At 43.0% G+C, this 27,333-nt stretch overlaps 1 protein-coding gene across 2 annotated transcripts in view; it reads left to right on the top strand.

The window, feature by feature from the left end:
• The window catches only part of SHC4 (SHC adaptor protein 4), a 138,401-nt gene that overhangs the window by 26,454 nt on the left and 84,614 nt on the right, over window positions 1–27,333 (top strand). For both annotated transcript variants that reach the window (XM_087859168.1, XM_045812157.2), the window contains exon 2: window positions 13,510–13,580. In XM_087859168.1, the coding sequence (XP_087715294.1) occupies window positions 13,510–13,580 (71 nt within the window). The remainder of the gene's footprint in view (window positions 1–13,509; window positions 13,581–27,333) is intronic.

Raw genomic sequence — 27,333 nt, 5'->3', positions numbered from 1 at the left:
CTGCACCCAACTTCAAAGGGGCAGAAGTGTAACCCTACTATGTGCCGGGAAGGCAAAAAATTGGAAATAATTGTGGAACAGCCCCAATAACTCCCACATCTACAAAGAAAGGAGTGGGGGAAGTAGATGAATGAAGACAAAAGGGAAGGATAAAGTGTCCAGAGGAATGAAGGTCTTCCGGGATTAAGAAAAAGCTTGCTTTTTAAACCATAGATCTCTAGTTAAATGGCTGTTGGGATCAATTATTCAGTCGTTCTTCCTGTAAGCAGCACCGTTAAGACTTCTCTTCTGAATGTATTAATGCTTCGACACAACCTAGGATTTCACTGGGTCCATCAGGAGAGCGCAGTCAATTAGTATTACAAAAGCAGCTAACCTGAGTAGGGCCAGGATTCCAATTCTCATTTTCATTGTGAGGAACTAGTCCCGCCACTTCAGAGACTTGCTCCAAGAACAATAGAAAACAGGATTCCCAGTCTCCTAGGATTAGACCTCCACAGTGACAAAAAAAAAATCTCTTAGATGTTACTTAGGAGGCGGGACACAGTGCTAACACTTGCTCCTCCCCACAAGGGACTTAGCGTAAAGCTCTTGGGTGCAGCTTTTGAATCTCAATAAACATTAAAACTGAATATGAGATACAGGGCCCTTTAGGAGTTTCTGCAAAGAGCACATTGAGAATATTTTGGTCAAGGAAAATCCATCTGTGTATGATGCAATTCCTGTTTTTCAAGAATACAGAGGGTGATTGACATGGTGTGGAAGGAAGCACAAGACTGTCTTAGGTGCTGGATGCAGCAACCATGCTTCAAGCCACTATGAGATTACAGATGATATAGACATCTGCCACCTACAGAGGATGGCCGGCTTTACCACTCTTCTTTTTCTTTTTTTTAAAAGATTTTATTTTATTATTTATTCGACAGAGATAGAGACGGCCAGCGAGAGAGGGAACACAAGCAGGGGGAGTGGGAGAGGAAGAAGCAGGCTCCCAGCGGAGGAGCCTGATGCGGGGCTCGATCCCATAACGCCGGGATCACGCCCTGAGCCGAAGGCAGACGCTTAACTGCTGTGCCACCCAGGCGCCCCCACTCTTCTTTTTCTTGAAGAAAAAAAAATTGAATGAACAAATCTAGATTCAGGCTTTTGAGCCTGGAGCAGAAGAAGGAGCTTTCATCAGGATAGATGTTTGGATTTTTAAAAACATATTCAATTCAATCAATTAAAGTATATTTTGAGGGGCTGTTGTCCTCCAGCAGTATTCTAGGTGCTGCAGATAGAGCCATATCAGCTCTTTGTTACTTTTAATGAGGCTTTGGGTGGATGGGTGGAAGAGAGACTCAGTGTAGTGTCTTCAGTCTGGAAGTGTTCAGTTTCCTGAATTCATTTTCATTTTAAGTATCTCCCCAGGCTGTACCCATCATGGAGCATGGGGCACTTCAGGGTGGTAAGCGTCATGGGGAAAACTCCTACCTGACCCAGGAACCGTGGGGGACTTGCTGTCAGCAGATGCCTCGTCGATAGGAAGTACATCACTACGTACTATCTGGTACTTCTGAGAGATGCTGGGCTTGGAGTCTTGCCTAGATGGCCAACTTCTCCAGGTCAGGGAGATAACATGGACTATCACAGCACTGAGCACAAAGAGGCCTGCTTTCTTCTCCATTAACCAGCGCTACGGCCCTTGAGCAGAGCACCAAACCTCTGAGAATCAGTTGTTCCCACCCATAAAAGGAGTGTCAGACCCTTACTCAGGGCCTGTCGCAATTTTATTGCAAGGATCGAAGGAGATAATAGTTGTAAAAAGAGACACTGGAGGGGCACCTGGGTAATGCAGTCGTTAAGCATCTGCCTTCGGCTCAGGGCGTGATCCCAGCGTTCTGGGATCGAGCCCCGCATCAGGCTCCTCCGCTGGGAGCCTGCTTCTCCCTCTCCCACTCCCCCTGCTTGTGTTCCCTCTCTCACTGGCTGTCTCTATGTCAAATAAATAAATGAAATCTTAAAAAAAAAAAAGAGAGAGAGACACTCGAATTCTCTGTGTCAAAGCTCGTGGTCACATAGGGTGGCTCTTCTGGCCTTGCCCAGCTGCAGAAAGAGCTGCCCGTGTCTGCCCGCATGTGGGTGTCAAGTTATTCCTGGGACAGCTCGTGGCCCTCCCAAAGTTCAGCCTGCTTTTTGCCACAGGGATGACCTCCAGCTGAGTGACTGTGTCTGTGCTCAGGTCTGTAGGCAGAGATGAAACCTCTCTCAGTTCAAAAAAATCCCCATGTGTAAGGGGTTCTGGATAAGAGTAGGACTGTTGGTATGTGACCCTGCATGGCCGCCCCGTGTGGTGCAGAGGATTGTCATACTTTCTGTGCCCACGGCTGCCCGGCACTTTTACTAGACAAATTGGAAGGTTTCTTTGGCCAGTTATAGATAGCTCATATCCCAGTGTATTAGAGTGTCATCAAAGTGCCAACCCGGCCAAGATCTTTATTGTTTATCTGGGCTTCCGGCACTCAAGACATTCAATTTGCAGGATCCTGCATTGCCCACTGCTGTCAAAGAGAAACTTTTCTTCTGAATCAATTTAAAACTTCCCTTATTTAATTCTAAAATTCCCCGGGAGATGATAGCTAAGCTCTGCTTGCCTTGGAGGGACTTTAAAACAACAGATGTTTTCTCCATCTGCCGTGGGCAAAGGAGTCCGCTTAGTTGGGAAAGAGCATAGGAGGTGAGGGTGATCCAGGGCCCAGCTTTGCCCCCTTCACAGCCCTGCTCTGGCTTGGGCAGGAACTCTGCAGAGGCGGCTGTTGCTTTTGGAAAAACAAGCAGAACATACAACTTAGTTGTAGAAGATTTCATCTTTGTAAACAGTGAGCACTCAGGGTTGAAGTGACTTGGTCGCCGAGACCCTGGGAATGAATGAACGATTCCAGATATTCAGGCCATTGAATCTGGAGCAGGAGAAGGAGCTTTCAGCAGGGTAGATATTTGGATTTTTAAAAATATATTCAATCTAACAAAGTGTGTGTGTGTGTGTGTGTGTGTGTGTGTGTGTGTGTGTGTGTGTGTTTGAAGTATACTTAACCAAAGTGTATGATTTTGAGGGCTACTGCCTGCCAGGTGGTATTCCAGGTGTGGAGGGCAGAGCGGTCTCGGCTCTTTGCTACTAACGTTCTAGTGTGGGGAGACAGACAACAAACAAACAAATACGCGATGCTGTCAGCAGTAAGTGCTCTCAAGAAAAATACAAGGGAGCAGAGAAGGGGAGAGAGAGGGAAGGTGTCCACTGCTCTGTGCTCTTGGGTGCACGTTTCACAAGCAGGACAGGATCACGCTAAGATAAGTCCGTCTTTGCCAAGACCACTTGTGCCTCTTCCACCGAGGCCTGTCTTCTTGTGTGTCTCACTGATCTCCCTGGAAACTGGCTCCCCAATATTGCTCCCTGCTCCAGAGGAGCGGCCCTGCAGCCCCATCCTCTCCCTGTCCCGGTTTTCATTCGACTGTTGCTCACTAAACGGGGAAGGACCTTCCATTCCCTTCTCATACGACACACATACTGACTCAAAGCTGGCACAAGGAGGCCTTCGACCAGCTTCCCTGCAGGATTATTTTAACTGGCAACATACCCCTTTAAGAAGGAACACATTACAGATGGTCCAGTTAGGATGCAGGTTATTTTGAGACTTCCTGAATATCATTTCTTGGCTACTTCATTCAAATAAATCATTTATTGCACTGTAAGAGGTGCTGGGGATAATGATGACTAAGACTCACTCCTTGCCCTTGAGAAGCCCACAGTCCAGCTGCAGGCATAGACATTTAAAAAGATAAATTGCAGCACCACTGGGTGAGTGCAACCTTGGCGTATGACCAAGATGCTCTGGGAGCCGAGGGAAGAGCAATGAACTCTGCCTCAAGAGTGCTGAAGAGGAAGTCAAGCAACTTTAATGATTTCTGATGCCTCATTTATTCATTATGCATCCATTCGACTGTATTTCCTGCATAGTTTACATCCAGGTCACACGCTGCCTTGCAGATACTGTGTGTTTGGCCTGTTATTGTTGCTTGGTAATAGCTTTATTGAAATGTAATCCGCATACCATACAAGTCACCCATTTAAGGTGTGCATTTCAATGGTTTTTTAGTATATTCACAGGGTTGAGCCAATACCTCCAATTTTAGGACATCTTCATCAACCCCAAAGGAAACTCTGGACCCTCCAGCAGTCACATCCCATCCCCCCAAACTTCCTAGCCCTGCCTTCTAGCTCTGTAGGTTTGCCTACTCTGGACATTTCACACACATGAAATCATGCGACATGTGGTCTTTAGTGACTGTCTTCTTTCACTTAGAATAATATTTTCAAGGTTCATTTATGTTGTTGCATTTCTCGGTACTTTGTTCCTTTTCATTGCCAAATATTTTTCCAATGCATGATGTGTCCTTTTTATCGATCCTTTCATCAGTTGGTGGATACTTGGTGGTTTCTACTTTTTGGCCATTATGAATAATGCTGCTATGAACATTTGGGTGCCAGATTTTGGTGCGGACATATGTTTTCAGTTTTCACGGGTATTTATCTAGGAGTGGAATTGCTAGGTCATATGGTAATTCTCAATTTAACTTTTTGAGGAATTGCCAAGCTGTTTTTCCTAGTGACTGCACCATTTTACGTTCCCACCCTGTATCAGGGTTCCAGTTTCTCCACATCTTTGCCAATACTTGCTATTTTGGGTTCATTTTTTTTTTAAAGATTTTATTTATTTATTTGACAGAGAGACAGCCAGCGAGAGAGGGAACACAAGCAGGGGGAGGGGGAGAGGAAGAAGCAGGCTCCTAGCGGAGGAGCCTGATGTGGGGCTCGATCCCAGAACGCCGGGATAACGCCCTGAGCCGAAGGCAGACGCTTAACCGCTGTGCCACCCAGGCACCCCAGGGGTTCATTTGTTTTTTAAATGATGGCCATCTCAGAGGGCGTGAAGTGGTGTCTCATTGTCATTTTGCTCTGCATTTCCCTCATGATGACTGGTACTGAGCACCCTTTTCTGTGTTTATTGGCCATTCATAGATCTTCTTTGGATGAATGTTGATTCAGGTCTTTTGCCCACTTTAAAAAGTGGGTTATTTATCTTTCTATTATTGAGTTGTAAGAGTTTTTATATATTCTGGATCCAAGTCCATTATCAGATATATCATTTGCAAATATTTTCTCCCATTTTGTGGGTGGTCTTTTCGTTCTCTTGATAGTATCCTTTGAAGCACAAAAATATTTAATTTTTATGAAATCCAATTTATCTATTTTTTTATTCGCTTGTGCTTTTGCTATTGTATCCAAGGTCCTGATTTTTGCCTATTTCCTTTTATCATTTTTACTCTAATACATAGGTCTTGGATCCATTTTGAGTTTATTTCTGCATACGGTATGCGGGATGGGGTCCAGTTTCATTCTTTTTTTTTTTTTTAATTTTTTATTTAAAGATTTTTTTTAAATTTATTTATTCGACAGAGATAGAGACAGCCAGCGAGAGAGGGAACACAGGCAGGGGGAGTGGGAGAGGAAGAAGCAGGCTCATAGTGGAGGAGCCTGATGTGGGGCTCGATCCCATAACGCCGGGATCACGCCCTGAGCAGAAGGCAGACGCTTAACAACTGTGCTACCCAGGCGCCCCCAGTTTCATTCTTTTTTTAATGTAGATATTCAGTTGCTCCAGCACCATTTGTTGAAAAGACTGTCCTTTCCCCTCATGAATTATTTTGGCATCCTTGTCAAAAATCAGTTGACAGTAAACATGAGGGTTTATTTCTGGGTTCTAATTCTATTCCTTTGATTTATGTGTCTTTTTGCTGTGCCACCCTGGTTTTGATTGTGTTGCTGGGTAGTAAGTTTTGAAATTGGACACGTGAGTCCTCTAACTTTGCTCTTTCTCAAGATCGTGCTGGCAAGTCTGGGCCTCTTGAATTTCCTTTTGAGTTTTAGGAGCACCTTGTCAATTTCTGCAAAGATGCCATCTGGGATTTTGATAGGAATTTAGTTAATTCTGTAGATTAGTTTTGAGAGATTTTAGTTTTGCTACTTTAACAGCATAAACTCATCTGATCCATGAAGGTGGATGTCTTTCCATTTATTATGATCTTGAATTTCTTTCAACAATATTTTATAGTTTTAAAAGTATACGTTTTGCATTTATTTTGTTAAATTTATTTGTAAATATTTTATTCTTTTTGATTCTATTACAATGGAATGGTTTTCTTAATTTCATTTTTTGATTGTTCATTGTGACCTGTTGGATTTTGTAATGAGGAAAATTTACAGATAAAGTCTGATTTCTGACTTCTCTTGAAAAATCATATCTGGTTTCCCAAATAGCAACAAAGGACTTGAGTGAGTAGTTTCAGTTCTGTTCTTCTTTTGGGCCATTTTGTTCTGAGTTTGTCCTCATCTGGCTACTTTCTTGTATCTGGATTAATTCACTCATTAATACTGTAATTATTAAGCACTCAGTTTTTGACCTTTATGATTGTTCTTTTGGGAAATCTAAGTTAGGTGAGACTTAGTTTGAATAAGGGATTAATGTTATCTAAATCTTTAAAATGATTATTTTTATATACACACCCTATCCTTTCTCAAAAGTTATTCAAGCCGCATCTTACTCATCCATCTCGGGAACATTGGTGAGCTAGGCTCCACGCTGAAGATACAAAGAAGAAATAGGCACCATTTTTGCTTCAAAAGAGATACATATGCATTGATAAAAAGTGCCATATGGGCAACTGGAGTTTTATAAAAGGTCTGCTAGTAGTCCATAGAGTGTGCAGAGGAGGGCTTAGGAAAGGGAGTGTGGTTAAGACTGTGGAGAAGGAAGGGGGAGAAGAGAGGATTCATGAAAGAAGTGACCTTTGCATGATGATGGTTGGGACCTTGTCCACTAAGCTAAGAAAGTTGGATCTTTTCCCGGGGATTGGTGTTTTCTCTAAAGTGGGATTCTTGGACCACCTGCAGCAGAATCACCTGAGTGCTTGTTAAAATGCAGTTCCTCAGACCTACTGAGGCAGAATCTCTCAGAGCCCAGGAATCTGTTTTTTAAAATCTGCTTTTTAAGTTTCTCTGGTGATTTTGAAGTTCTATAAAGTTTGAGAAGCTCTGTTTGAGGATGGGGCCCTGTAAAGATTTGTAGGTGGGAATGGAGTAGGATAGGATGGAGTTATATCATGCCAGACCTGAGTTTCAGTAAGGTGTCAGCCGCATTGGAAAAGGCAGATTCAGAGGGTGGGACACCAGGGACTCTCTTCTTGTGAGGATTATGTTTAAAAGTCAGCACTAGGGTGAAACTCAGGTAGAGTAAAGAATATTCTGGGCAGTCCCTAAAATCTCCCACATCTGTGCACTTGGACTGTCAAAGATCAGAATCAGTGGCTTATGTTTTTGTTTGTATTTACAGGGAGGTCTCCTTTCCCTGGGGCCATTGAGGTCAAGTTCTAATTTGGAGAGTAGGGTTTGGGGCTACAGGGTAGGACAAAGAGATTGATCTCTTGCTTACTGCCAGCCAAACGAATGTGGTTCTTTTCAGGTACGTTGAGAGGCAGAGCGCCCAAAAGAGGATGGTAAAAGTTGGGGCAGGGTGTGGAGTTGAGGGAGGAAGACAGAACAGATCCCAGAGGTGATACGGAGCTTGAATTGGCAGGGTTTGGCCCCTGGTTCGATGAGGGATTTGAAAGAAGGGGAAGAGTTGAGTTTTCTGGCTCATGTAACTAGGTGGATGGTGACACTGTTGCTTGAGATCAGAAGTTCAGGTAGAGGAATGATTTGGATATACTGAATTTGTGACGTAAGTGGAATGACTATTCATGTGGTTATACTGGTCTGTCGTATGCAAAAGAACTTGGGTTGAAAATCTCTGTGTCATCAGCACCCAGGTAATAATTGTAGGCATACGTGGTAGAGATTGACTTTATTGGATGGGAATAGAACTTGGGCATCAGAATTTTCTAAGCTTCCCTGGTGATTCTAAGATGCAGTCAAGGTTGAGAACCAAGGGTATAGTGTGAGAGGAGAAGAAACCATTGTTTAAAGAAAAAACGGGGTAAAAATAAGGAACTAGCAAAGGAGACTAAGAAGGAACAGTCAGAGGATGAAGATGAGGAATCAGAGAAAAATGCGCTCATGAGAGCCAAGCAGGGAGAGAGGGTCAGAGGAAAGACAAAGAGGTGAGTAGAGGTCAGCAAGGTCAATGCCCCAGGCAGGTAAACCAGAGAACAGAAACAGTTCACTGGAGTAGATTATGATAATACCTTGGTTTGCTCAGGGAGTTTCAGTAGAGTTTTGAGGACAGAACTACTATAGTGAGTTGACGCATGAGTAGAAAGAAAGGAAGGGCCTATCCCTGAAGCCTTTTCTTGAACAATATTCCCCTGCACTCCTAGCACAGGGACAGGCACATTCTAAGAAAGGAATACTGCATACCACAGAAAAAAAGGGAGTTAATCCTACTTAATAATTAATGAAATGTGCTTCCTAGAGGTTAAGGTAGGCTTTATTTAAATTTTAAACCCTATAATAATACTACCTTTCATTTTTAAAAAAATAAACAATATAAAAGTGTAAAGTAAAAAGTAAAAGCCTGCCTCTCTCCCATTCCCAGAAGTAACCCCTGTTACCTTTCTTACCAGCTTCTTATGTGTCCTTCAGACATTCTTTCTGACGATATAAGAATATATATCCTTTTTCTTTAGGTGATATGGTCAAAATCATTCTGTAAAAGAGCTAGTATGAGAAATTCTCATAAGCTAGCTATCATTCCTCCTCTCTGAAAACCCCAGTAATTTCTTCAAAGCCCAAGATACACACAGCTATGAATAAGCTGTTCACCTCTCCCTGGGAGCAAGTGGTTGAAGCTCAGACAGTACAAAAATATTATTGCTGCCTCGGGGCATGAAGAGAGAGCAGGAGCTTGGAGTTAGGTAAGCTGTCTGTCAGGTGCTGAATAGGAAGGTTGTCCGAATACTGCCGAGCTCCACTACTTTCTCACCATGCTCGTATGCCTCTAATAAAGGTCTTTGGTGTCCTCCCGGGGTCAGGAATTAGGGAGTGTCTTCTGTCTCATGTGCCACCTCCTGTGGTCCCCAGAAGAAGCCAGATTCATCCTGTTCTCACCACTGTGGCCCCCAGGCTCATCTCATTGTTACCCACTTCAGTAGACCAAAGAAAAAGTCAGTGGGAGCCAGCTCAGTGACCCTTTCCGTTTTTTCTTTTCCTGTTATACAAGGCTTACACACAGAGTCGCAGAAATGGGCTACAGACTCTGGAATAAACCCTGATTCAGTCTCACTGAATAAATGAAACTGAGCCAGGCACTTCCCTTTAATAGACTTTAATATCTTCATCTATTAAATGGAATTACCAGTAATGACTAAAGTCCTAGAAAGAAAAGAAATAATCTCTTTCATGATTCTCTTATACTTATGAGGCTGGTTTTTTTCCTTTCCTTTCTTTTCTTTTCTTTTCTTTTTCTTTTTCTTTTTTTAATGTAGGCTCCACACACTGTGTGGAGCCCAACATGGGGCTTGAACTCATGACCGGGAGATCGAGACCTGAGCTGAGATCAAGGGTCAGATGCTTAACCGACTGAGCCACCCAGGTGCCCCTGAGGCTGGGTTTCTTAAGAACAGAGACCATATCTTATTCAGATCCACGTTTAATAAACGAGTGAGAGGTATTGTCGTTTCCAGTTTATACCTAAATCAACAAACCAAATTTCTCCTTCCTTAGGCATTGACATTCAACCACTGTCTGCGTATGTGGTCGTCAGGTACCTAGACAAAGAAATGGATGGATTATTTTTATGCACTGCCCTCTCCCTGCTTCCCCATAGCAATGGTTTCTGGGTGAAATGGACTATGTGAGTTGATGGGAAGACCAAGTCCATTCTGGGCTTCGGGTTAATTGTGAAAAATCGAGCACTGATTCCCTCCTTTCGTTTTGCTCAGAGTGGCTTTCTCAACACCTACCCACGGCGAAAGGGGAAATGTACTCATTGTCATATCACCTCAGGCATGACTCACGTTTCTTCAGAAACTTCGGTTTATCACAATGAGGCTGGCAGAAGGTGTCACCTGTGCCCCTACTGGCAGTTGAGTGTGTGGAGCAAAATAGAGGTTCCAACGAAGGAAAGGGGATTGGAAGCAATGCCTGGGTCTGTCTTAGAAGGAAGCAGATGAGGTGGTTATTGCATGAAGTGTGAGTAAGAACAAAGCCTTGGAAGAGTCTCTCTCTTCCTGTTCTCTGTCTCTCCACTAAAAACCTCTTTCCTCATTGATAACTGAAATTCCACCATTGGTGATTCGCTTCACTGGGCTGAGAATTGCCCCCACTTTGGCACTCTCCCTCACATGAGTGTTGAGCCTTATTGGCCTTGGAACGTCTCTGTCCAACTGACTCTGTTTGCCTCTTTTCCCATTCCTGTCAGATATGCAGCCTGCTGTCCCTTCCTTTTAAAGTCCCCACCATCAACTTTATCATCCAGGGCTCTCCCCACCCACTGCCACTAGACTGCCTGAGGAGGAGACCACATTCTCCCCAGACTCCCACTTCACTACAAAACCTCTTCTATTTAGGTTGTTTGTTGCCAGTCTCTAAGATGGGGACTAACAAAAATAACAAACAGAGGAAATGACAGAGAAATGCAGAAGTCTTCCAAAGGTATCATCCTGGCTTAGCGTTCCTGAGTCTCCTTCTGAGTCCTCATTTCTCCTGTATGCCTCATTTATTCCCCAGGATGAGAGACAGTCAAACCTTCACATCCCTCCAGAGCTTCTCTCCCTTGGCTCATTTTAAAGAGACTGCTGGAGTTGAACAATAGAAGCTTTATTCATTCCTCCAACTAGTATTTATTGAGTAACAACATGTCCCAGGTGCTGAGAATACAGTATTGATCATAATGTTTACAGTCAAGGGACTGAAGACAAGCAGTAAGCAAGCTAACAAGTAGGCTTGATAGGCAGTGGCATGAAGGTGACCAGTGAGGGCTGTGATGAAGGGTGACAGGAGGCAGTGATATTTAAATTAAAACCTAAAGGATGAGAAGAAGCCCGTCCTGGAAAGAGATGGGGGAAGAGCAAGGCAGAACCGGAGAGGGGAAGGGGCAAGTGGAAAGGCCCTGTGTTTGGAAGGATTTGGTGTACTTGAGGAAGAGAGAGAAGGCCAATGTGGCAGCAAAATGTGTGGGGGGAGACTGACACAGATGAAGTTGGGGGGTAAGCAGGGGCCAGAAAACACAGGGTCTCGGGTTTATAACAACATGTTTGTTTTGATAATAAATGCCAGGGGTTTTAAACAATTGAGGGACATGGTCTGATGTGTATTTTTGAAAAATCACTCTGGCAGAAAATGTAGGGAAAATTTAGGTGTTTGTTTACATTTTCAAAAAAGTGTGCCTTGATGGGCTGGTTAGTATCACCTCATCTTAACTTGATGATTTATCATTGAAGAGAAAGATGACACCCACCTCTGTACTGACAAAGCCTCCTGTGGGAATTGGAGGTGTAGCCCAGACCCGTACCCCAACTGTGTGGGGAGTTCATTCTTTCCAAGGTGAGGGTTGCAGGAAACAGAGGGGTACAGGAAATGGGAGAAGATACTGAAGGTAGGAGAAGCTGGAGCAGCCAGTGAGGGTGTGAGAACAATCTTTTTAATGCACCTCAACATGAAGCTTGGGCCTTTGGAATCTCCCTTCCTGATCGTTCTGAGATGAGCTTTCTACTATATCCCCTAAATCTAGATTTCCTTTCCTAATAAGTCTTAATGGATTATTGAACAGAACTCTCTAGATATCACTCACTTCCCAGTTGTATCTTGACTTTGGGAAGTTAAGCATGATTGGGATGACATAAAGTGTTCAAAAATGTTTGTGTGTGTCAATACTAGAGACCCAAGAGGAGTGTGACAAACGAATCCGACTAAGAATCGCCGGGTGATTGTCCTGGCCAGTGTGCTCTCCCAGCACTAGGCTCTAGGCAACACTTAGGAGGCTGACTTGCCATTAGGATGCTAACTCTACAGAATCTGCCCAGAAATACTATAAGAAGTGTCTGGGGAGGCTCCCCCCGGATCCTGCCATCTTTCCACGGTGCTTTTGCCATTTCCAAGCAGAGGGAGGCTGGAAGGCTTCCAAAGGAAAGCTAAACAGGAAGCATATAATTTCCAAGGAGCTGACAGATCACTTTCAATCAGACCGCTTGGCTCTCATAACATTTCCGAGCTCCTTCTCAGAGAAACACTCTCCCTCGTCAGCTAAGGCTCTGCTAAGAGGATTTACTCCCACGGCCTCACTTGGCAAAGCTACACAGAAGACTACTAAGTCTGCATCCCTAGGCTTCATTCTTCTCCATCATTCCAGAATCCAATTTTCAACTGCAGGTTTGTCATTTCCTGGATACCCCACCAATGTCTTTCAGTCAACGGGTCCCAAACCAACTCATCATCTTCCCCTCTCCTGGTTTTCCTGTTTCTGTTAATGGAATCACTGTTCCCTCTGCTACCCTGGCTGGAAACATCTGAGTCATCCTTGACTCATCCTTGTCTCTTATTCTCTAGAGCAAATCAACTGCCGAATCATGTAGTATCTATTTCCGTGATGTCACTTGAATTCATCCCCTCCTTCCTATTGCCGCCATCTCTCCTGGGTGTAGGCTCTCATTACTTCCCCCTCGACAGGAACATCCTCACTTTTCCCCTCACTAATAAGCCTGCTGCTGACATAAGGCTTCTCACACACAGACCGACCACATGGCTCTCGTAGCAGCAGCCCGCCGTGGTTCCCACATTAAATACAAACTGTCTTTTCACTTAGAAGGCACCATTCCTTTTCTCATACTCCATGTTCAAGGGAAATTTACTAATTTCTGGCAGAGGGCATGACTCTGTTTTCTTTTCTTGAACCCTCTCAATGAATGATCTCGTGGAAAAGTAAGATCTTCTTATATGACCAAATTCTGTATTTATGCAGTTATATGCTTGTTTTATCTCCTCAGGAGCGTCACTGTTGCTGTGTTATTTGCCTCACATAACACTGGAGCACATGCATGTACCCGGCGCTGTTCACCCATGTGAAAAAATTTAACTTTCATAACAATTCTAATTGTATCCTCCATTTTGCCGTTGACAAAACCGAAGGGCAGAGAAGCTGAGTAACGTGCTGAGCTTCCATTACTAATAAGTGACAGAGCCAGGATTCAAATGCACACAGTCTGGCCCCAGAGCCTGTGCTCTTAACCAAAGAACTCACATCATCTTTGTTACCTGCCTTCCTGATATCATAGTTGGGATTTAGCTAATGTTTTATAACTGAACTGAGGCGTAGGGCCTGTGTCCGTTAACAGTCAGAAATATCAATGGTAGGCTGAGTGTGCCAATGTAAGTTGATATCAGGAGCTGACTGAAGGTGTTTCCCAGGACATCACTGTGAAGACGAGAAACATCATTGTGCTATTTTTTCCTACTTATTCTTTTTTTTTTTCTTATTCCAGTACATGGGCTGTATTGAAGTACTGCAGTCAATGAGGTCACTGGATTTTGGAATGAGAACCCAAGTTACAAGGTAAGAGAAAAAAAAAAATGGGAGAGGCTTTTCGGGCTGTAGTTTAAAGTCAGAATAGTTTCTCCCTGTAGGAATTTCATGCCAGCCTTCAAAGTCACCATGGGCTTTTACTTATGGCTGGAAGGTAGAACATAGCCCAGTGACCTCGGATGAGGGGCTCATCATGTGAAAGTCTTCCCAAAGGTGTGGTGGAGCGTCTGCATTCCATGTAAGAACTGAGAAGATGATGAAGTCATAGAAATACCTGGTTTTCCAGGTACGTAAAGTATTTACGAGCATGCCTAGATATTAACATTACAGGAGGTCAGACCTGTTGAAGAAGTGGCTGAAAAGAAGACCAGGGAAGAGCTTTCTGTATCAGAAAGCCCAAGTTCTCCCCATTTATGAGGCATAGAACCTGCTTGCTCCTTGTCTGAGTCTTCCTTCTCTGTGTACAGTGAGCTGTGTGGAATTGAACCAGGGGAGCCTTACCCAGCATAGGGGAAGAACCAAATTCATTATTATAGAGAGCACAGGTCACAAGCAGATGTACAAGTAATGGGTCATTAAGGTCGAGTTCAAGGCAAGAATGGAAAAAGGAACAAGCAAGTGCCCAGACTGGTAACTGGGAGAATTGTGAGGTGAGAGGACTGGGTTGATGTGAGTGATTCAGGATGAAGCCTCGGGCATCTTTTCTACATGGTGTCACCGTGTGTCTCCGGGACAAGGCACAGTGCCCATCTGCGTCTGTGGTTGCAGGCCACCCTTTCCAAAGGTGAATGTTCTCATTATGAAGTCAGGATAACTCTTCCTAATGCTCATCCCATGAAATTGTAGGCCTAGGAAAAGTGTCCTGTGGTTCAAAGTTTTGGGGAAAGGAATCACATTACTCTTTAGGAGAGTGGCAGTATATAAGAGAATATTAAAAACCCTGAGAAGTCCTGTGTAGCAGTTTAAAAAATTCTATCTCAAGATTGTCTAAACTTATTTGGCCCCAGAATCCTTTTTTTTCATGTAACATAAATGAACATCCCACGTATCCCTAGGGTTCCGTGAAATGCACTCTAGGAAATGATATTTTGGACTCACTAGGATGCATTCTAATCTGTCTTCCCAAATTTCTCACCAACCCCCAGTATTCCCTACGGGGCCACACAGATGAAATCTAATTCTACTTCTTTTGTACTCTTGGTGGCCACCCCAGTTCTGGGCACACGGAGAAGGCTCAGTGGAGATTATTGAATAAATGCATGATTCCACCTGATTACCTCCTGGGATTTGGAGATAGCTGTGTTTCTTCTCTTGAGTTTTCTCTTTTCCAATCTTAGTCCCTTCAACTATTCTTGCAGGTGGCCTCGTGTCTAGATGGCTTTCTCCCCTATTAGTCCTCCTTTGGATGTGTCCAGGCTTTATTGTCATCCCAATGATCCTTAACCTGGAGAAAACCCTTTCTCCAATCCTGAGCAGATTACAGCTGGAAGGAAGAAGGTATAGCTGCCACAGGTGTCTGGAATGGGGACCCCGGACAAAAGAATGCCCACTGTCCTTACCCAAGAATGACTGATTTTGTGTCCATTCATCTACTCATTGTCTTTCACTCCAATATTAATGGAGTGCCCATTAAGTGCCTGAAACTGTTCAAGAATTGAGGACGCAGAAGTCTCTGACCTCACGGAGTTTATGTTCTAGCTGGGGAAACAAGGCTATAGCAAGGAAACAAATAAGTATACAAAATAGTTTCATGTAGTAATAAGTGCCATTACTGTCATAATAAAATAGGGTAAGGGGATAGAGACGTAGGGGGTGGGCTTTTATTTTTTTATTTTTAAATTTTTAAAAAATTTGTGTGTAGTTGATACACCATGTCACACTAGTTTCAGGTGTGCAACATAGTGATTCAACTTCTCTCTACTTTATGCTGTGCTCACCTCAAGTGTAGCTACTATCTGTCTAGGGACTGAGCTTTTAAATTTTATTTCCTAGCTATAAAAATACTGTATGGCTACTTAGAGCATTTGGAAAATACAGGAAAGTATGAAAAAAAGAAAATCGCTCATCATCTCACCTAAGATAATGTCTACCAACATTTTGTGTTTTGGAATACCTTCCCGGTCTTTTTCATACGTGAACGTACAATGATTTTTGTAGAAAAATCTGGAAAATAGTTGATACTACTTCTATCATCTTGAGCATATCCCTATTGCTAAATATTCAAAACTATCATTTATTGTAATAAAATATGCATAACATAAAATTTACCATCTTAATCATTTTTAAGTGCATGGTTCAGTAGCATTAAGGACATTCATGTTGTTGTGCAACCATTATTACCATCCATTTCCAGAACTTTCTCATCTTCCCAGATTGAAACTCTGTACTCATTAAATAGTAACACCTCATTCCCTCCTCCCACAGCCCATGGCAACCACCATTCTACTTTCCGGGTCTATAAATTTGGCTACTCTGGGTACCTCTTGTAAGTGGATCATGTAGTGTTTGTCCTTTTGTGACTGATTTATTTCATTTAGCACAATGTCCTCAAGGTTTCGAACAAGACCAAACAGTATAACTGTTTTGAAGGCATTTGGTGTGTATTGCTAAATTATTCTGCTGAAGAACTGACTACTTGACAGTCTTCTCTCAGCCATGTAGTATCTTATTTTCAGTATCAATTTTTTTTAAAGATTTTATTTATTTATTCGACAGAGAGAGAGACAGCCAGCGAGAGAGGGAACACAAGCAGGGGGAGTGGGAGAGGAAGAAGCAGGCTCATAGCGGAAGAGCCTGATGTGGGGCTCGATCCCATAACACCGGGATCACTCCCTGAGCCGAAGGCAGACGCTTAACCACTGTGCCACCCAGGTGCCCCTTTAGTATCAATTTTTTAAATCTTTGTGAACTTGGAAGTTTATATTTTCCTATTACTTAGTAAATGGTAAAAGATTATTTTTTTCTCTGCCATGAAGATTCAGTGTATAACTAACGTACACACCCAAGGGAAGGAGCCCGGCATGATATCTGGATGTTAGTCCTTGTAGATGTGTCCCTGTGTGATTCAAGCATGGCGCTTTGTACTCTGGGGAGATGTTTGCAAGCTCGAGGATTTCTCTACAATCTCCAATTCATGCCCCGTTTCCCAAATATTTACTGTTCTTCCTTCTCTTTTAATTTTTCTGTCTTTATCTCCTTCTCCTCTCCTTCTCTCTCAACTTATATGTGTTTTGACATTTGGCCACCTTTCAAGTTGCATTGTTACCAATTATCTTGGATGTTATCATTAAAACATTAGATTTAGTCAGGTTTCAAGTTATTTTAAATTTAAAGTTCACGTATTCGCAAAGTTTCATTTAACTCATAATCCTACTCAATTCGAGAGGAAAGATTTCACTGGACTGGTTAGAATGCCAAAAGAAAGAACTTTATTTTGTGCAACCACGGCTATCTTCTTACCCTCACCATCAAACAAACATAAACATAGTCAACCAGGTGTGAATGCTGATGAAGTAGTGTATCTAATTGCCACTATAGATACAAACGATGATATTTCAGGCTGATGTCCCACCCATGATAAATGGTCTCGCCATCTCTAAATTAGTTAATACATTATTCCAGACAATGGGGAACAGCAATGGGAAATTCCTGATGATCAAGAAGGAGCCACGATTAAGATCTAACAAGTGGGTCAGCATTTGAAACAGAGAAGAAAGGTGGAGTAGAATTCTTATCTTCATGACAGAATTTTTTGCCAATTGTTTGAGGGCTGAATCCACAGGATTTCTAGAACACAGAGAGTACTCAAATAGAGCAGAGAAAAAAGAAAAGGACAAGAGGCCTTTCACTTTCTCAGCAGTTCCCTGGATCATACCCCTTTCAAAGTGTCTATCACACCCCTCCAGATTTAGTCCCCAAAGGAGCTCCGTGGGTGGCTTCTACTGTTGTTCTGCCGCTAATTCTCACCCAGACATTTATCCTCTTGACTGATTTAGGACCAGGTCTCAGTTTTTAGTAACCAGGTGTTCATGCAACAGCGCAAAGGAGGAGTTTTTCCTGATAGAAAAGAGAAACAAGATCATTAGGACAACAAAGGCTCACCGCCACAGTTGTCTTTAAAATGTCTAGAGAACAGTATCAAGAGGAAATAAGAGAAAGGGAAAGTGAAAATCATGCTGAAGAGGATATAGTCATTTGCTCTCTTCTAAAAGAGTTTCTATTTTGATTTTTAAAACAAAGCTAAAGAAAACAAAATACCCCATTCGATCTAAGTCAGGTGCACACACACACACACACACACACACACACACGCATACACACTCACACAAAATAAGTCAGGTCACTAAAACCTGAAGCCCGTTTTCCCTCCTTTGAGTAAACATCTAGATCATGCAAAGAAGAAAAAAAAAATCTTCCCTCTCTCCCTGAGGGTGCCTCCTTCTTTGTGTCTAGGTGGGAACCTGCCTCAGATACCAAAGGAGGGATAAACACACTTCGGGGTAAACCCAATGAATGGAGCTGGTGCGACAGGACTTGACTGTCAATCCTAAAGAACAGAACTTCATAGGAAACTGTCGAGGGGACATTAGTTCTTCACATTCATCACAGGGCATCATTTATTTCAAGGGGCAGGGCTCACTGCTGGTGGGAGGGACCTCAAGATCATTGTCTTACTACTCTGTCCTCTTCCTGTATTTATTGTCTTGTGTTTGTAACTCGTATTTGGTAATGAAATCAGCCAGGCTAAGCACGAGACACCCAGCACAGGATCTGCCCACACCAGGCTCCAGGACAGCTGGGAAGCGGCAGCTGGCCGCGGGGTTGCCTCATTCCTGTGACTGCCATCCCTGGGGGTCTATGAAGTTGAATGTGGAGCTCTTAGACAATGGGTGGTAAATGCTCCCTTTTTAGGGTCCTGGCTTCGGATTCATTTTCTCTAGTTGATCGTAAGGGGCTGCACATCATGAATTAATTTATCTGCTCCATTCCATTCCATTCCATTCCACGGGGGCAGAAAAACCTTGAGCAGTGCTGGTTTTTGAACTGCGGCTGTAGACACGAAGCAGGCTATTTGTGTGATTTGGTACTGGGTAAAGCAATGAGGAAGCAGAGATCGTAACTCAGAGGATATTGTAATTGGACTAATTTCCTGTTTGTGAAACGTTACTGCTAATGAACAGTGATTCTGCAAATTTAATTCACTATCTTGAAATTTTGATTCTTTGGCTCCAACAGGACGTTAAAGGCAGTTCTTCAGAGACAAATGCATAGCGCGTGCGTGTGCGTGCGTGTGTGTTAACAGCCATTTGATGCAAAGCCGATCCATGATGCAGCCGAACATTTACATAAAGGCCTGTGTTTGTGGTTTCTAAGGCATGTGACCATGAGGAGGGAAGTATTCGCGGAGGTCAAATATCTGTATGTTTGAAGGCTAAATTAAGATATCTGTTTGAAAACAGGCTGGGATTTATCTAAATGCCCTGAGGATTCGAGGGACGAGATCAGTCGCAGCTACCCAGGGATAAGATACGTGTCTCTGTATAAAACTTGGAGTAGCTGGGGCACCTCAGTGGCACAGTCCGTTAAGCGTCCGTTTCTTGGTTTCTGTTCAGGTTGTGATCTCAGGGTCGTGGGATTGAGCCCCGTGGGAGTCAGTAGGATTGTAGCCCACGCGGCATACAAAACACACACACCGCCAGATGTGGGCAGAAAACAGAGTCTCTTCACTTGCTGTGCAAGGAGACATTCCTCCAGGAAGAGGTTTACTGAGAGTGGTAAGGAGGAAAAACATCAGGAGTTTTTAAGTTCTAGTTTATGGTGGTCACACTAAGGCTTGAAACCAAGCCCTCTGGCTGAGAGGGAATGTACGTAATTAGATAAAACAAGCACCATTGTTCAGCAATCAGGAAAGAACGTTAGGACCCCAGTAAGGGTCCAGGGTCCCAGAGTCAAGGTTTATAACCTTTACCAGCTGGTGAGAACAGTTACAATAAAACCTAACAGTCAAATACTCTTCGGCAAGCACTGATTTAAGTGGAAGTACTTCCTGTCACACACGTGTAGATGGCAGGAAGCTCTTGCTGGAGGTTTTGAGTGGTGTGTGTGTGTGTGTGTGTGGACAGTGACTGTCTCTTCTAGTGTCAAGTTTCACAGCTCTCCAGTTCCTCACAACCTATTTAGGACTGAGATCTCACTTCTCAGATATCTGAGATGAAATAGTCAATTGAAGTCCTTTTAGAAGACTCCAAAGATCTAGTAATAAAAAAAAATGTCTCCAAGCATTGGGAAGGGGTCTGATAGCATGACAGAGTCAAGTGAAGGGAGAGAGGGTATGAAAGTCGATGGCACTGTTTTGCTCAGTCGTTAGTGCAACGTCTTTCACATGTGGGTGCACGGTTACTATTTGCGTGAACAGGTGTAAGACAACCCACAGAATAAGAACAATATATTCAAATCATATATTTGATAAAGGGTTAATCTCCAGACTATATGAAGGACTTATACAACGCAACAACAACAAAAAACAAACAACTTTAGGAAAAAGTGGGCAAAGGACTTGAACAGACATTTCTCCAAAGAAGACATCCAAATAAGCACATGAAAAGATGCTCAATGTCACTAATCTTTAGGAAAATGCAAATCAAAACGCAATGAGATTGCACTGCACACTCATTAGAATGACTGTTATTTAAAACACACCTACACAAATCCACAAAACAGAAAATAACAAATCTTAGCAGGGTGTGGAGAAATTAGGAACTCTTGTGCATTCTTGGTGGCAATGTAAAATGGTGCAGCCACTAGGGAAAACAGCATGGGAGTTTCTAAAAATATTAAAAATAGAATTACCATATGATCCAGCAATTCCATTTCTGGGTATAGTTCTAAATGACTAGAAAACAGCGACTCAGGGGGCGCCTGGGTGGCACAGCGGTTAAGCGTCTGCCTTCGGCTCAGGGCGTGATCCCGGCGTTATGGGATCGAGCCCCACATCAGGCTCCTCCACTATGAGCCTGCTTCTTCCTCTCCCACTCCCCCTGCTTGTGTTCCCTCTCTCGCTGGCTGTCTCTATCTCTGTCGAATAAATAAATAAAATCTTAAAAAAAAAAAAAAAAAACAACAGCGACTCAGATATTTGTTCATCCATGGTCAGAGAATCATGATTCACCAAACACAAAAGGTGGGAGCAACCCAAGTGTCCACTGATGGACAAATAGATAAACTAAATGTGAGACACACACATACACACACTGGAATATTAGCTTTAAAAAAAGAACACCCTGCCCGTTGTGACAACATGCATGAACCTGGAAGGCATTATGCCGAGTGAAATAAGCCAGAGAAAGACAAACATGGGGAATCTTAAAAAAAAAAAAAAAAAAAAAAAAGTGGAACAACAGAAAGTCTAACTCATAGAAGCAGGATAGAATGGTAGTTGCTGGGGTTTGGGGGTTGGGAAATGGGGAGATGTTGGCAAAAGGGCGCCAACTTTTAATTTTAAGATGATCAACGTCTGAGGATCTAATGCAGAGCATGGTGACTATGGCTGATAACACTGTATTGTATAATCGAAATTTGCTGAGACTAGATCTTAAGTATTTTCATACACACAGACACACACGAAAGTTAAATACGGGAGGTGACAGATGTGTTAATTAGCTTGATTATGGGAGTCCTTTCACAATGTCTATGTAAATCAAATCATCACATTGTACCCTTAAAAATATGACAATTTTATTTGTCAACGATACCTCAATAAAGTGAGGAAATTGGTACACGCTAGAACCTGAATGAGCCGTGTCTTCATCTGTTTGGGCTGCTGTAACAAGATACCACACACTCGGTAGTTTAGAAACAACAGATACTAATTTTTCACAGTTCTGGAGTCTGGATGGCTGAGATCAGGGTGATAGCATGGTTGGGTGAGGGCCCTTTTCCGAATCACAGATTTACTGTATTGCGAAAGGGGCTGGGAGCTCGGTGATATCTCTTTAGTAAGAGCATTAATCTCATTCATGAAAGCTCCATCCTCCTGACAAAATTACTTCCCAAAGACCCCACCTACTCCTACCATTCATTGCCTTTGGGGATTGAGATTGCAACATGCAAATTTTGGGAAGACACCACCATTCAGATCATAGCAAACCTTGACGATATTATGCAAAGTAAAATAAGCCAGTCACCAAGGGACAGATACTGTGTGATATCACTTACACAAAGTACCTGGAGTTGTCGGATCCAGAGACAGGAAGTAGAGTGGTTGTTGCCAGGGGCGGGGGTGGTTGTCAGGGAGTCGGTGCTTAGTGGGGACGGAGTTTCAGTTTGGAAGTTGAAGAGTTCTGGAGATGGGTGGGGGTGATCATTGCACAACGAAGTGAATGCACTTAATGCCACTGAACCGTACACTTAAAAACAGTCACAATGGCAAACTTTATGATTATGTGTATTTTACTATAATTTTTTTAAAGTACAGTTACTAGGTAGATGAGTTATATTTTGGGAATACTCAGTATGGTGTAAGTGAATTGTATGTTGTTGAAAGCCAGTAGGAGAAGGATAACTGAAGCTTCAGGGCTTGAGTTTCCAGCAGGTCCTCAGCCAAGAGAATCTGGTAAGGGGGCAGAGTGGCTTCTTCTATTTTCGTGACAAAGAAACCCAACTAAAAGCCACACTGGCTGAAAGGGCTGCTAGAGGACAAGAGGCAAGAGTAGATACCAATAGCTAACGCTTGTTTCCCACTGCACAGTGGACTATTTTGAACTGCACAAACACCCTGAGAGGAGGGTACTCGAATTCCCCAATTTAAAGCAGGGGAAGCTGAGGCTCAGAGAGGGTAAGTGACCATCCCAAGTCCACACAGCTCTTTTGCTGGAGTTCAAACCCAAGTACTCTCACTCCATATCCTGCCCCTACAGTACTTAATGTTTCCTAGTGACATTGCTTTGAAGCTAAGAAACTGCTCTTTTAGCCGTGAATAGATTAAGATGGTGGGGGACCATTGAGAGAATAACAGCAGGCCTGAGTCATCTTTAAAAATCACTTCTAAGTGAGAGAACAACAGCGCAGCTATGATCTTCGTCACCGATGTCAATCCTCTGTGGGACATCTCATTTTAACATTTTGTCACTGTTTACAGTGGAAATTTTTTTTTTTTCTGATTGCAAAAAGTAAATCTGACTTATTGTGGGAACTGGAAAGTAGGGCAAAATAAAAGAGAAAACCAGACAACTCACTGGAGATAACCAAGAGGAACAGTTTGGTCTAAGGGTTTTCCTGTCATATGTTTAATACCTAAAGTGAAAGTGTAGAGTGCTTATTGATTTGTTGGGTGTTTTTGTCACTTGCTGTGCACATTTTCTAGGTCGTGAAGTATTGCTTTGACCTGAGCTTTCAGGTGGGAGAAATCATTTTAAGTGCATCTACTTGTCATAGGTATATTTATGAAGAGTCCTTTTGCTTTAAATAACAGAAAATGACTCTGCCTAGTTTAAGCCCAAAGGGGGGTTTCCTGAAGGGATATTGGGGCAGCTCATGGAAACTGGAAAACCATGAGCAAACTAGTAGAAGGACAGGGGTCTGGGGTCCTGAGCCCCCAGCAGGAGGACTCCAGAGATTCCCCATCTTTGGTTCTCTAGGTTCCAAATATCAAATTCCCAGGGGAGACGGTGCTTGGGACCTAATCCTGCACTCATCACTTTTGGCCAGGACAGAGTTGCATGATGAAAATACAGTACTTCCATAATAATCACATATTGGGAAGTGGAGTGGCTGGGGAGAAGGAAGAAGAACAGAAAAAGCAGGAGGAGAAAGAGGCTTACGAGATGGAAGTAGTTGACGCAGTAAAACATTGACTTCTTCCTCATAGGGAAAGGAAGACATTAGCTCAATTTCCTTGGACACCTTTAAAAAAAGAAGATTGGCACTATTTAAATCATCCCCAAAATGCTCTACTAAATCCAAGGTTTGCTAAATTGCTAATCGAATGTCTCATGTTATTACAGCGAGTGCATTAATTTTAGAACATAATTCAATTGAGCTGTATTTTTGTGGGTGACAAACTTTGAGACTACATGTATAGGTATTGTGTATGTTTATTTCCCTTTTATAGGACTTAGGGCAGTGGGGTTTGGTGGGTTTTTTTTTTTTTTTTTGGAATTTTTTTTATTATGTTCCATTAGCCAACATATCATTCGTTCTTGACGTAGTGTTCCACGGTTCATTAGTTGCATATAACACCCAGTGCTCATCAACGGCAGTGTTTTAATGCTTCAGATATTTATAGAGGTTTGTAAAATGGTCATTCTTTTTGTTCCATGACAAGTTGTTTACAGTATCTGTATTTTATTTGCGGAGGAGTCTTTGGTCAGGAATGAAACTCCCAATTATAGCATCTTTTCCATGGAAAATGCGATCCACTTTATGAAGCAGTTTCTAAAAATATGTTGCAACTAAAACCGGGGCCTGCTAATTTGTCCATATGAGTCTATAGAAACTTACAGGTAGGCAGATGTTATCACACAGACACACGCAAGAACACACTCTCAGAAGGGTCATATGTACACATGTACTGAGCCAAGTGAGAAGGGTTAGCTGCCCATGTCTAAATATGGATGGTAGAGGGTGGCCTCACGTGTTTTGAGGAGGAACAAATTAATTCAGAGCTTAAAATGCATGAATGTGAAAGTCTATGCATTTTGGGGAGACCCCAGTGTTTTTAGCTCCAATTGTTGAGTGCAATAGCTTTCTGCAGTGATTTTTTCCCCTAGGCCTCCTTTACTGTGCAGAGCCAGATGAGAAGGCATTTGAGTATCTCCCTTTTGTAGCCCTTTTTGGTTTCCTATTGAAGTCAGAACTGAATTTGTAGCACCCCAAGCATTGTCAATTATAGTCAGTGCAAATGTTCTTCAGGAGCAAGAGAATAGATTTCTAATTTTGATTTTGACAGACACACTGGTCTGAAGCATTTAACAGTGCAAGTAGAATAGGCTTTTTGAACCAGTGTTCCTAGAAACACCAAGGCTGTAGCTTCATGGAAGCATCTTGAAAAAGCTCAGAGTGCATCCCAGACTGTGTCTGGCCCAGAAGGGGTTGGGTCCCCTGTGGTTCTACTTCAATGGACTAATCATAAGAGCTCCATCATCTGTCATCTTTGGGTTTGAAGGGTCTTGTGGAAGCCTGGTTCATAGCCCTGGCAGGTTTCAAAGGCACAGTGCCTAAGATATAGTTGGATCAATAAGTATTTATTGATTAAGAGAGAGGTTTCTTCTCTCCTCAGGTCTTCTCAGGCCTAATCACAGATCTTGAGGTGACTCTGGAGGACTTGAAAGCTACATGGTCACTGCTGGTAGGCAGAGGAAAGCAGAAAAGACCTAGAGAATCTACCAACATGGAATCTGGCATCCTAAACGAGGTCAGATTCCAGAATGAGGATCTCTCAGACAATTGGGTCAGGCCCCTAGCTCCAAGGCAGAATGCTTGGCACATGGACACCATTCATATATATTGCTAAACAAAGGAATAAAAATAAATTCACTGAAGATACTCAGTTCGGTTCAAAGACCCTTGGGGCTCAAGGAGTTGATTCAGATGAAGAGAAAGATTTCTCAATCCCCATGGAACTGGTTTCAGCCTCTTTCTAGGTTCAACTGTTAGCAAGCAGTCTACAAAATAGTTCATGATTAAGTAATAGCTACTATCATCAGCACTGTCATCATCACAAAAGTTGACATTTGTAAAATAGATATCACTATTAATCTTATTTTGCCCATGAGGATACCGAGACTTAGGGAAATTAGGGAATTCACCGAGGTCACCTAGCACATTACTGAGTGGTGGCACCAGAAACCAGATCTGCCTGAATGTTTGTACTTGCCTTCATCAGAATGAGAGAACTTTAAGGAACAAAGCTCAGGGAAATGCTGAAAGCCAGCAGTGGCAGAGTAAGGAAATGTTGAGTCCTCAGTTTGGAATGTGGCCTGGATTCAATATGCCAGATCCTTATTTGTGAGTTCTTTCCGGAAGGGCCTTCATAATGATAATCACAAATCTGTAGGTGAGGATACTTTTAGTGATGTTTTCTGATCTCTACTAAGGACAGATAAAGATTGTGTCAGACAGTGGTTCTCAGACTTCAGCATGCAAGGGAATCTGTCACTTGGAGGACTTGCTGAAACATGTTGTACCCCAGTCTCAGAGCTTTTGATTCAAGAATTTGCATGCCTATCAAGTTCCCAGGTTTTGCTGATGCTGCTGGTCTGGGAACCACCCTTTGAGAACCACAGGTAGAAGGGAAGCCTGGCCTGTGGTTTCAAAACGAGGTTTACGGTTGGGCCATGGATCATATGGAAACCCCTTAATTTTGAAAACGTGTTTCTCCAGAAAATCCCCCAAAGCATCTGGAGGTTTTTATTGTTGTTCTGTTTTTGTTTTTAAGAAAAGGGCAAAGCCTGGGGAATGCCGGCGCAGCGGGTTCTAATTTTGCTGTATGTCTGTGTATATACAGCCAGGAAAATCAATGATGCAGTTCGTTTTGGGAAGAGTGAGCCAGACGGAAGGCACTCAAAATTCATTAAAAACTAATCTCAGCACGAAAGAGTCCTTTCTTTGATAAAAAGAGAGCTTTGTGGCCAAAGGAAAGGCAGGACAGTTGGTGCGTGTCTCCACCTGCCAGGCAGGCTTGTTCCATGCCCTACTGGTATTCTCCTTAGGAAAACTGAGAATTGCCTCACAGAGGAAGTGTGCAGCTCTGACCCCTTTAATTAAACATGAGTTGTAGCTTGTGAGAGCTGCACCTACTCTATGAAAATGGGTGCTTTCATGTATGATTGAACAGTACAAGGGTGGATCTTTTTGATCCAGATTATCTGAGCCACTAATGAGAATTTCTCTGAAAATAATCTTTTTCCACTGTCATCTGTGACAACACAGATTGTGAAAAAAAAAAGGACATGCTCTAGTTAAGTGTGTATGCCAATGTCAGGTGTTATCATTCTGGCTGCAGCTCACGAGCAGGGCTGAGGCTGGATGTAGAAACAGACTCAGGTGGAGAGCTAAATGCAGAGGCTTAGTGGGTGGGCTCTCAGGATCCGCAGGTGAGGGAGTGAGGGTTGCAGCACCGGGCGGGGGGTGGGGGATGTTGACCAGCGATGCCATCTCAACAAAGGCCTGAGCAGATCTCATAGGTAAAGAGGCCAGGCCTTGGAACTTTGTATTGACCTGTCACTGGATGCCCGCTATCTCTGGAGAGGGGACGTAACCGTGGGCAAGGCAATTGCCTTAAGGAGAAGACAGTTTCTGGGGAAGGAACTTAGCCTTGAGCCATTAGCAGTGAACACTCCAGCAATAGGGGCAATGAGTACCTCTGTGCTGAAGGGGGAGCTGGACAAAGGGATCTCACCATGATTCAGTGCCACGGAGCTGTCTAAACATTTACGCGTTCTGCCTTTGCAGAAACTTGTACTGTCCATTATTAGTTGCATAACAGGCATGATCGGACCTCTTCTCCAACATATTATTTATAGCACCCCAGTTATAACACGGAGGATACTCTGCTGGGAACTAGGCATTGTAAAAGCAGGTGACACCCATTCCTTAAAGCAGACGACATTATAAGGATAAAGCACTGACTTGCTCAGAGTCACAGAACTTGTGAGAGCTTAGCTACTTTTGGAACTTTGGCTGTGTGCTTGCAGAGCCCACGGAACCAGCCTTTTTCCAGGTTCTGTTTTCATGTGGAAGAGGAGTTAGAGATAAATTAAAGCCCTTAACATTTTTTCCTTTTAAC

This window comes from Ursus americanus, chromosome 36 (assembly GCF_024610735.1).
Source record: "Ursus americanus isolate L20-20 chromosome 36, mUrsAme1.1.p, whole genome shotgun sequence".
NCBI classification, from domain to species: domain Eukaryota; kingdom Metazoa; phylum Chordata; class Mammalia; order Carnivora; family Ursidae; genus Ursus; species Ursus americanus.
This window is presented reverse-complemented; position numbering and strand designations above follow the sequence as displayed.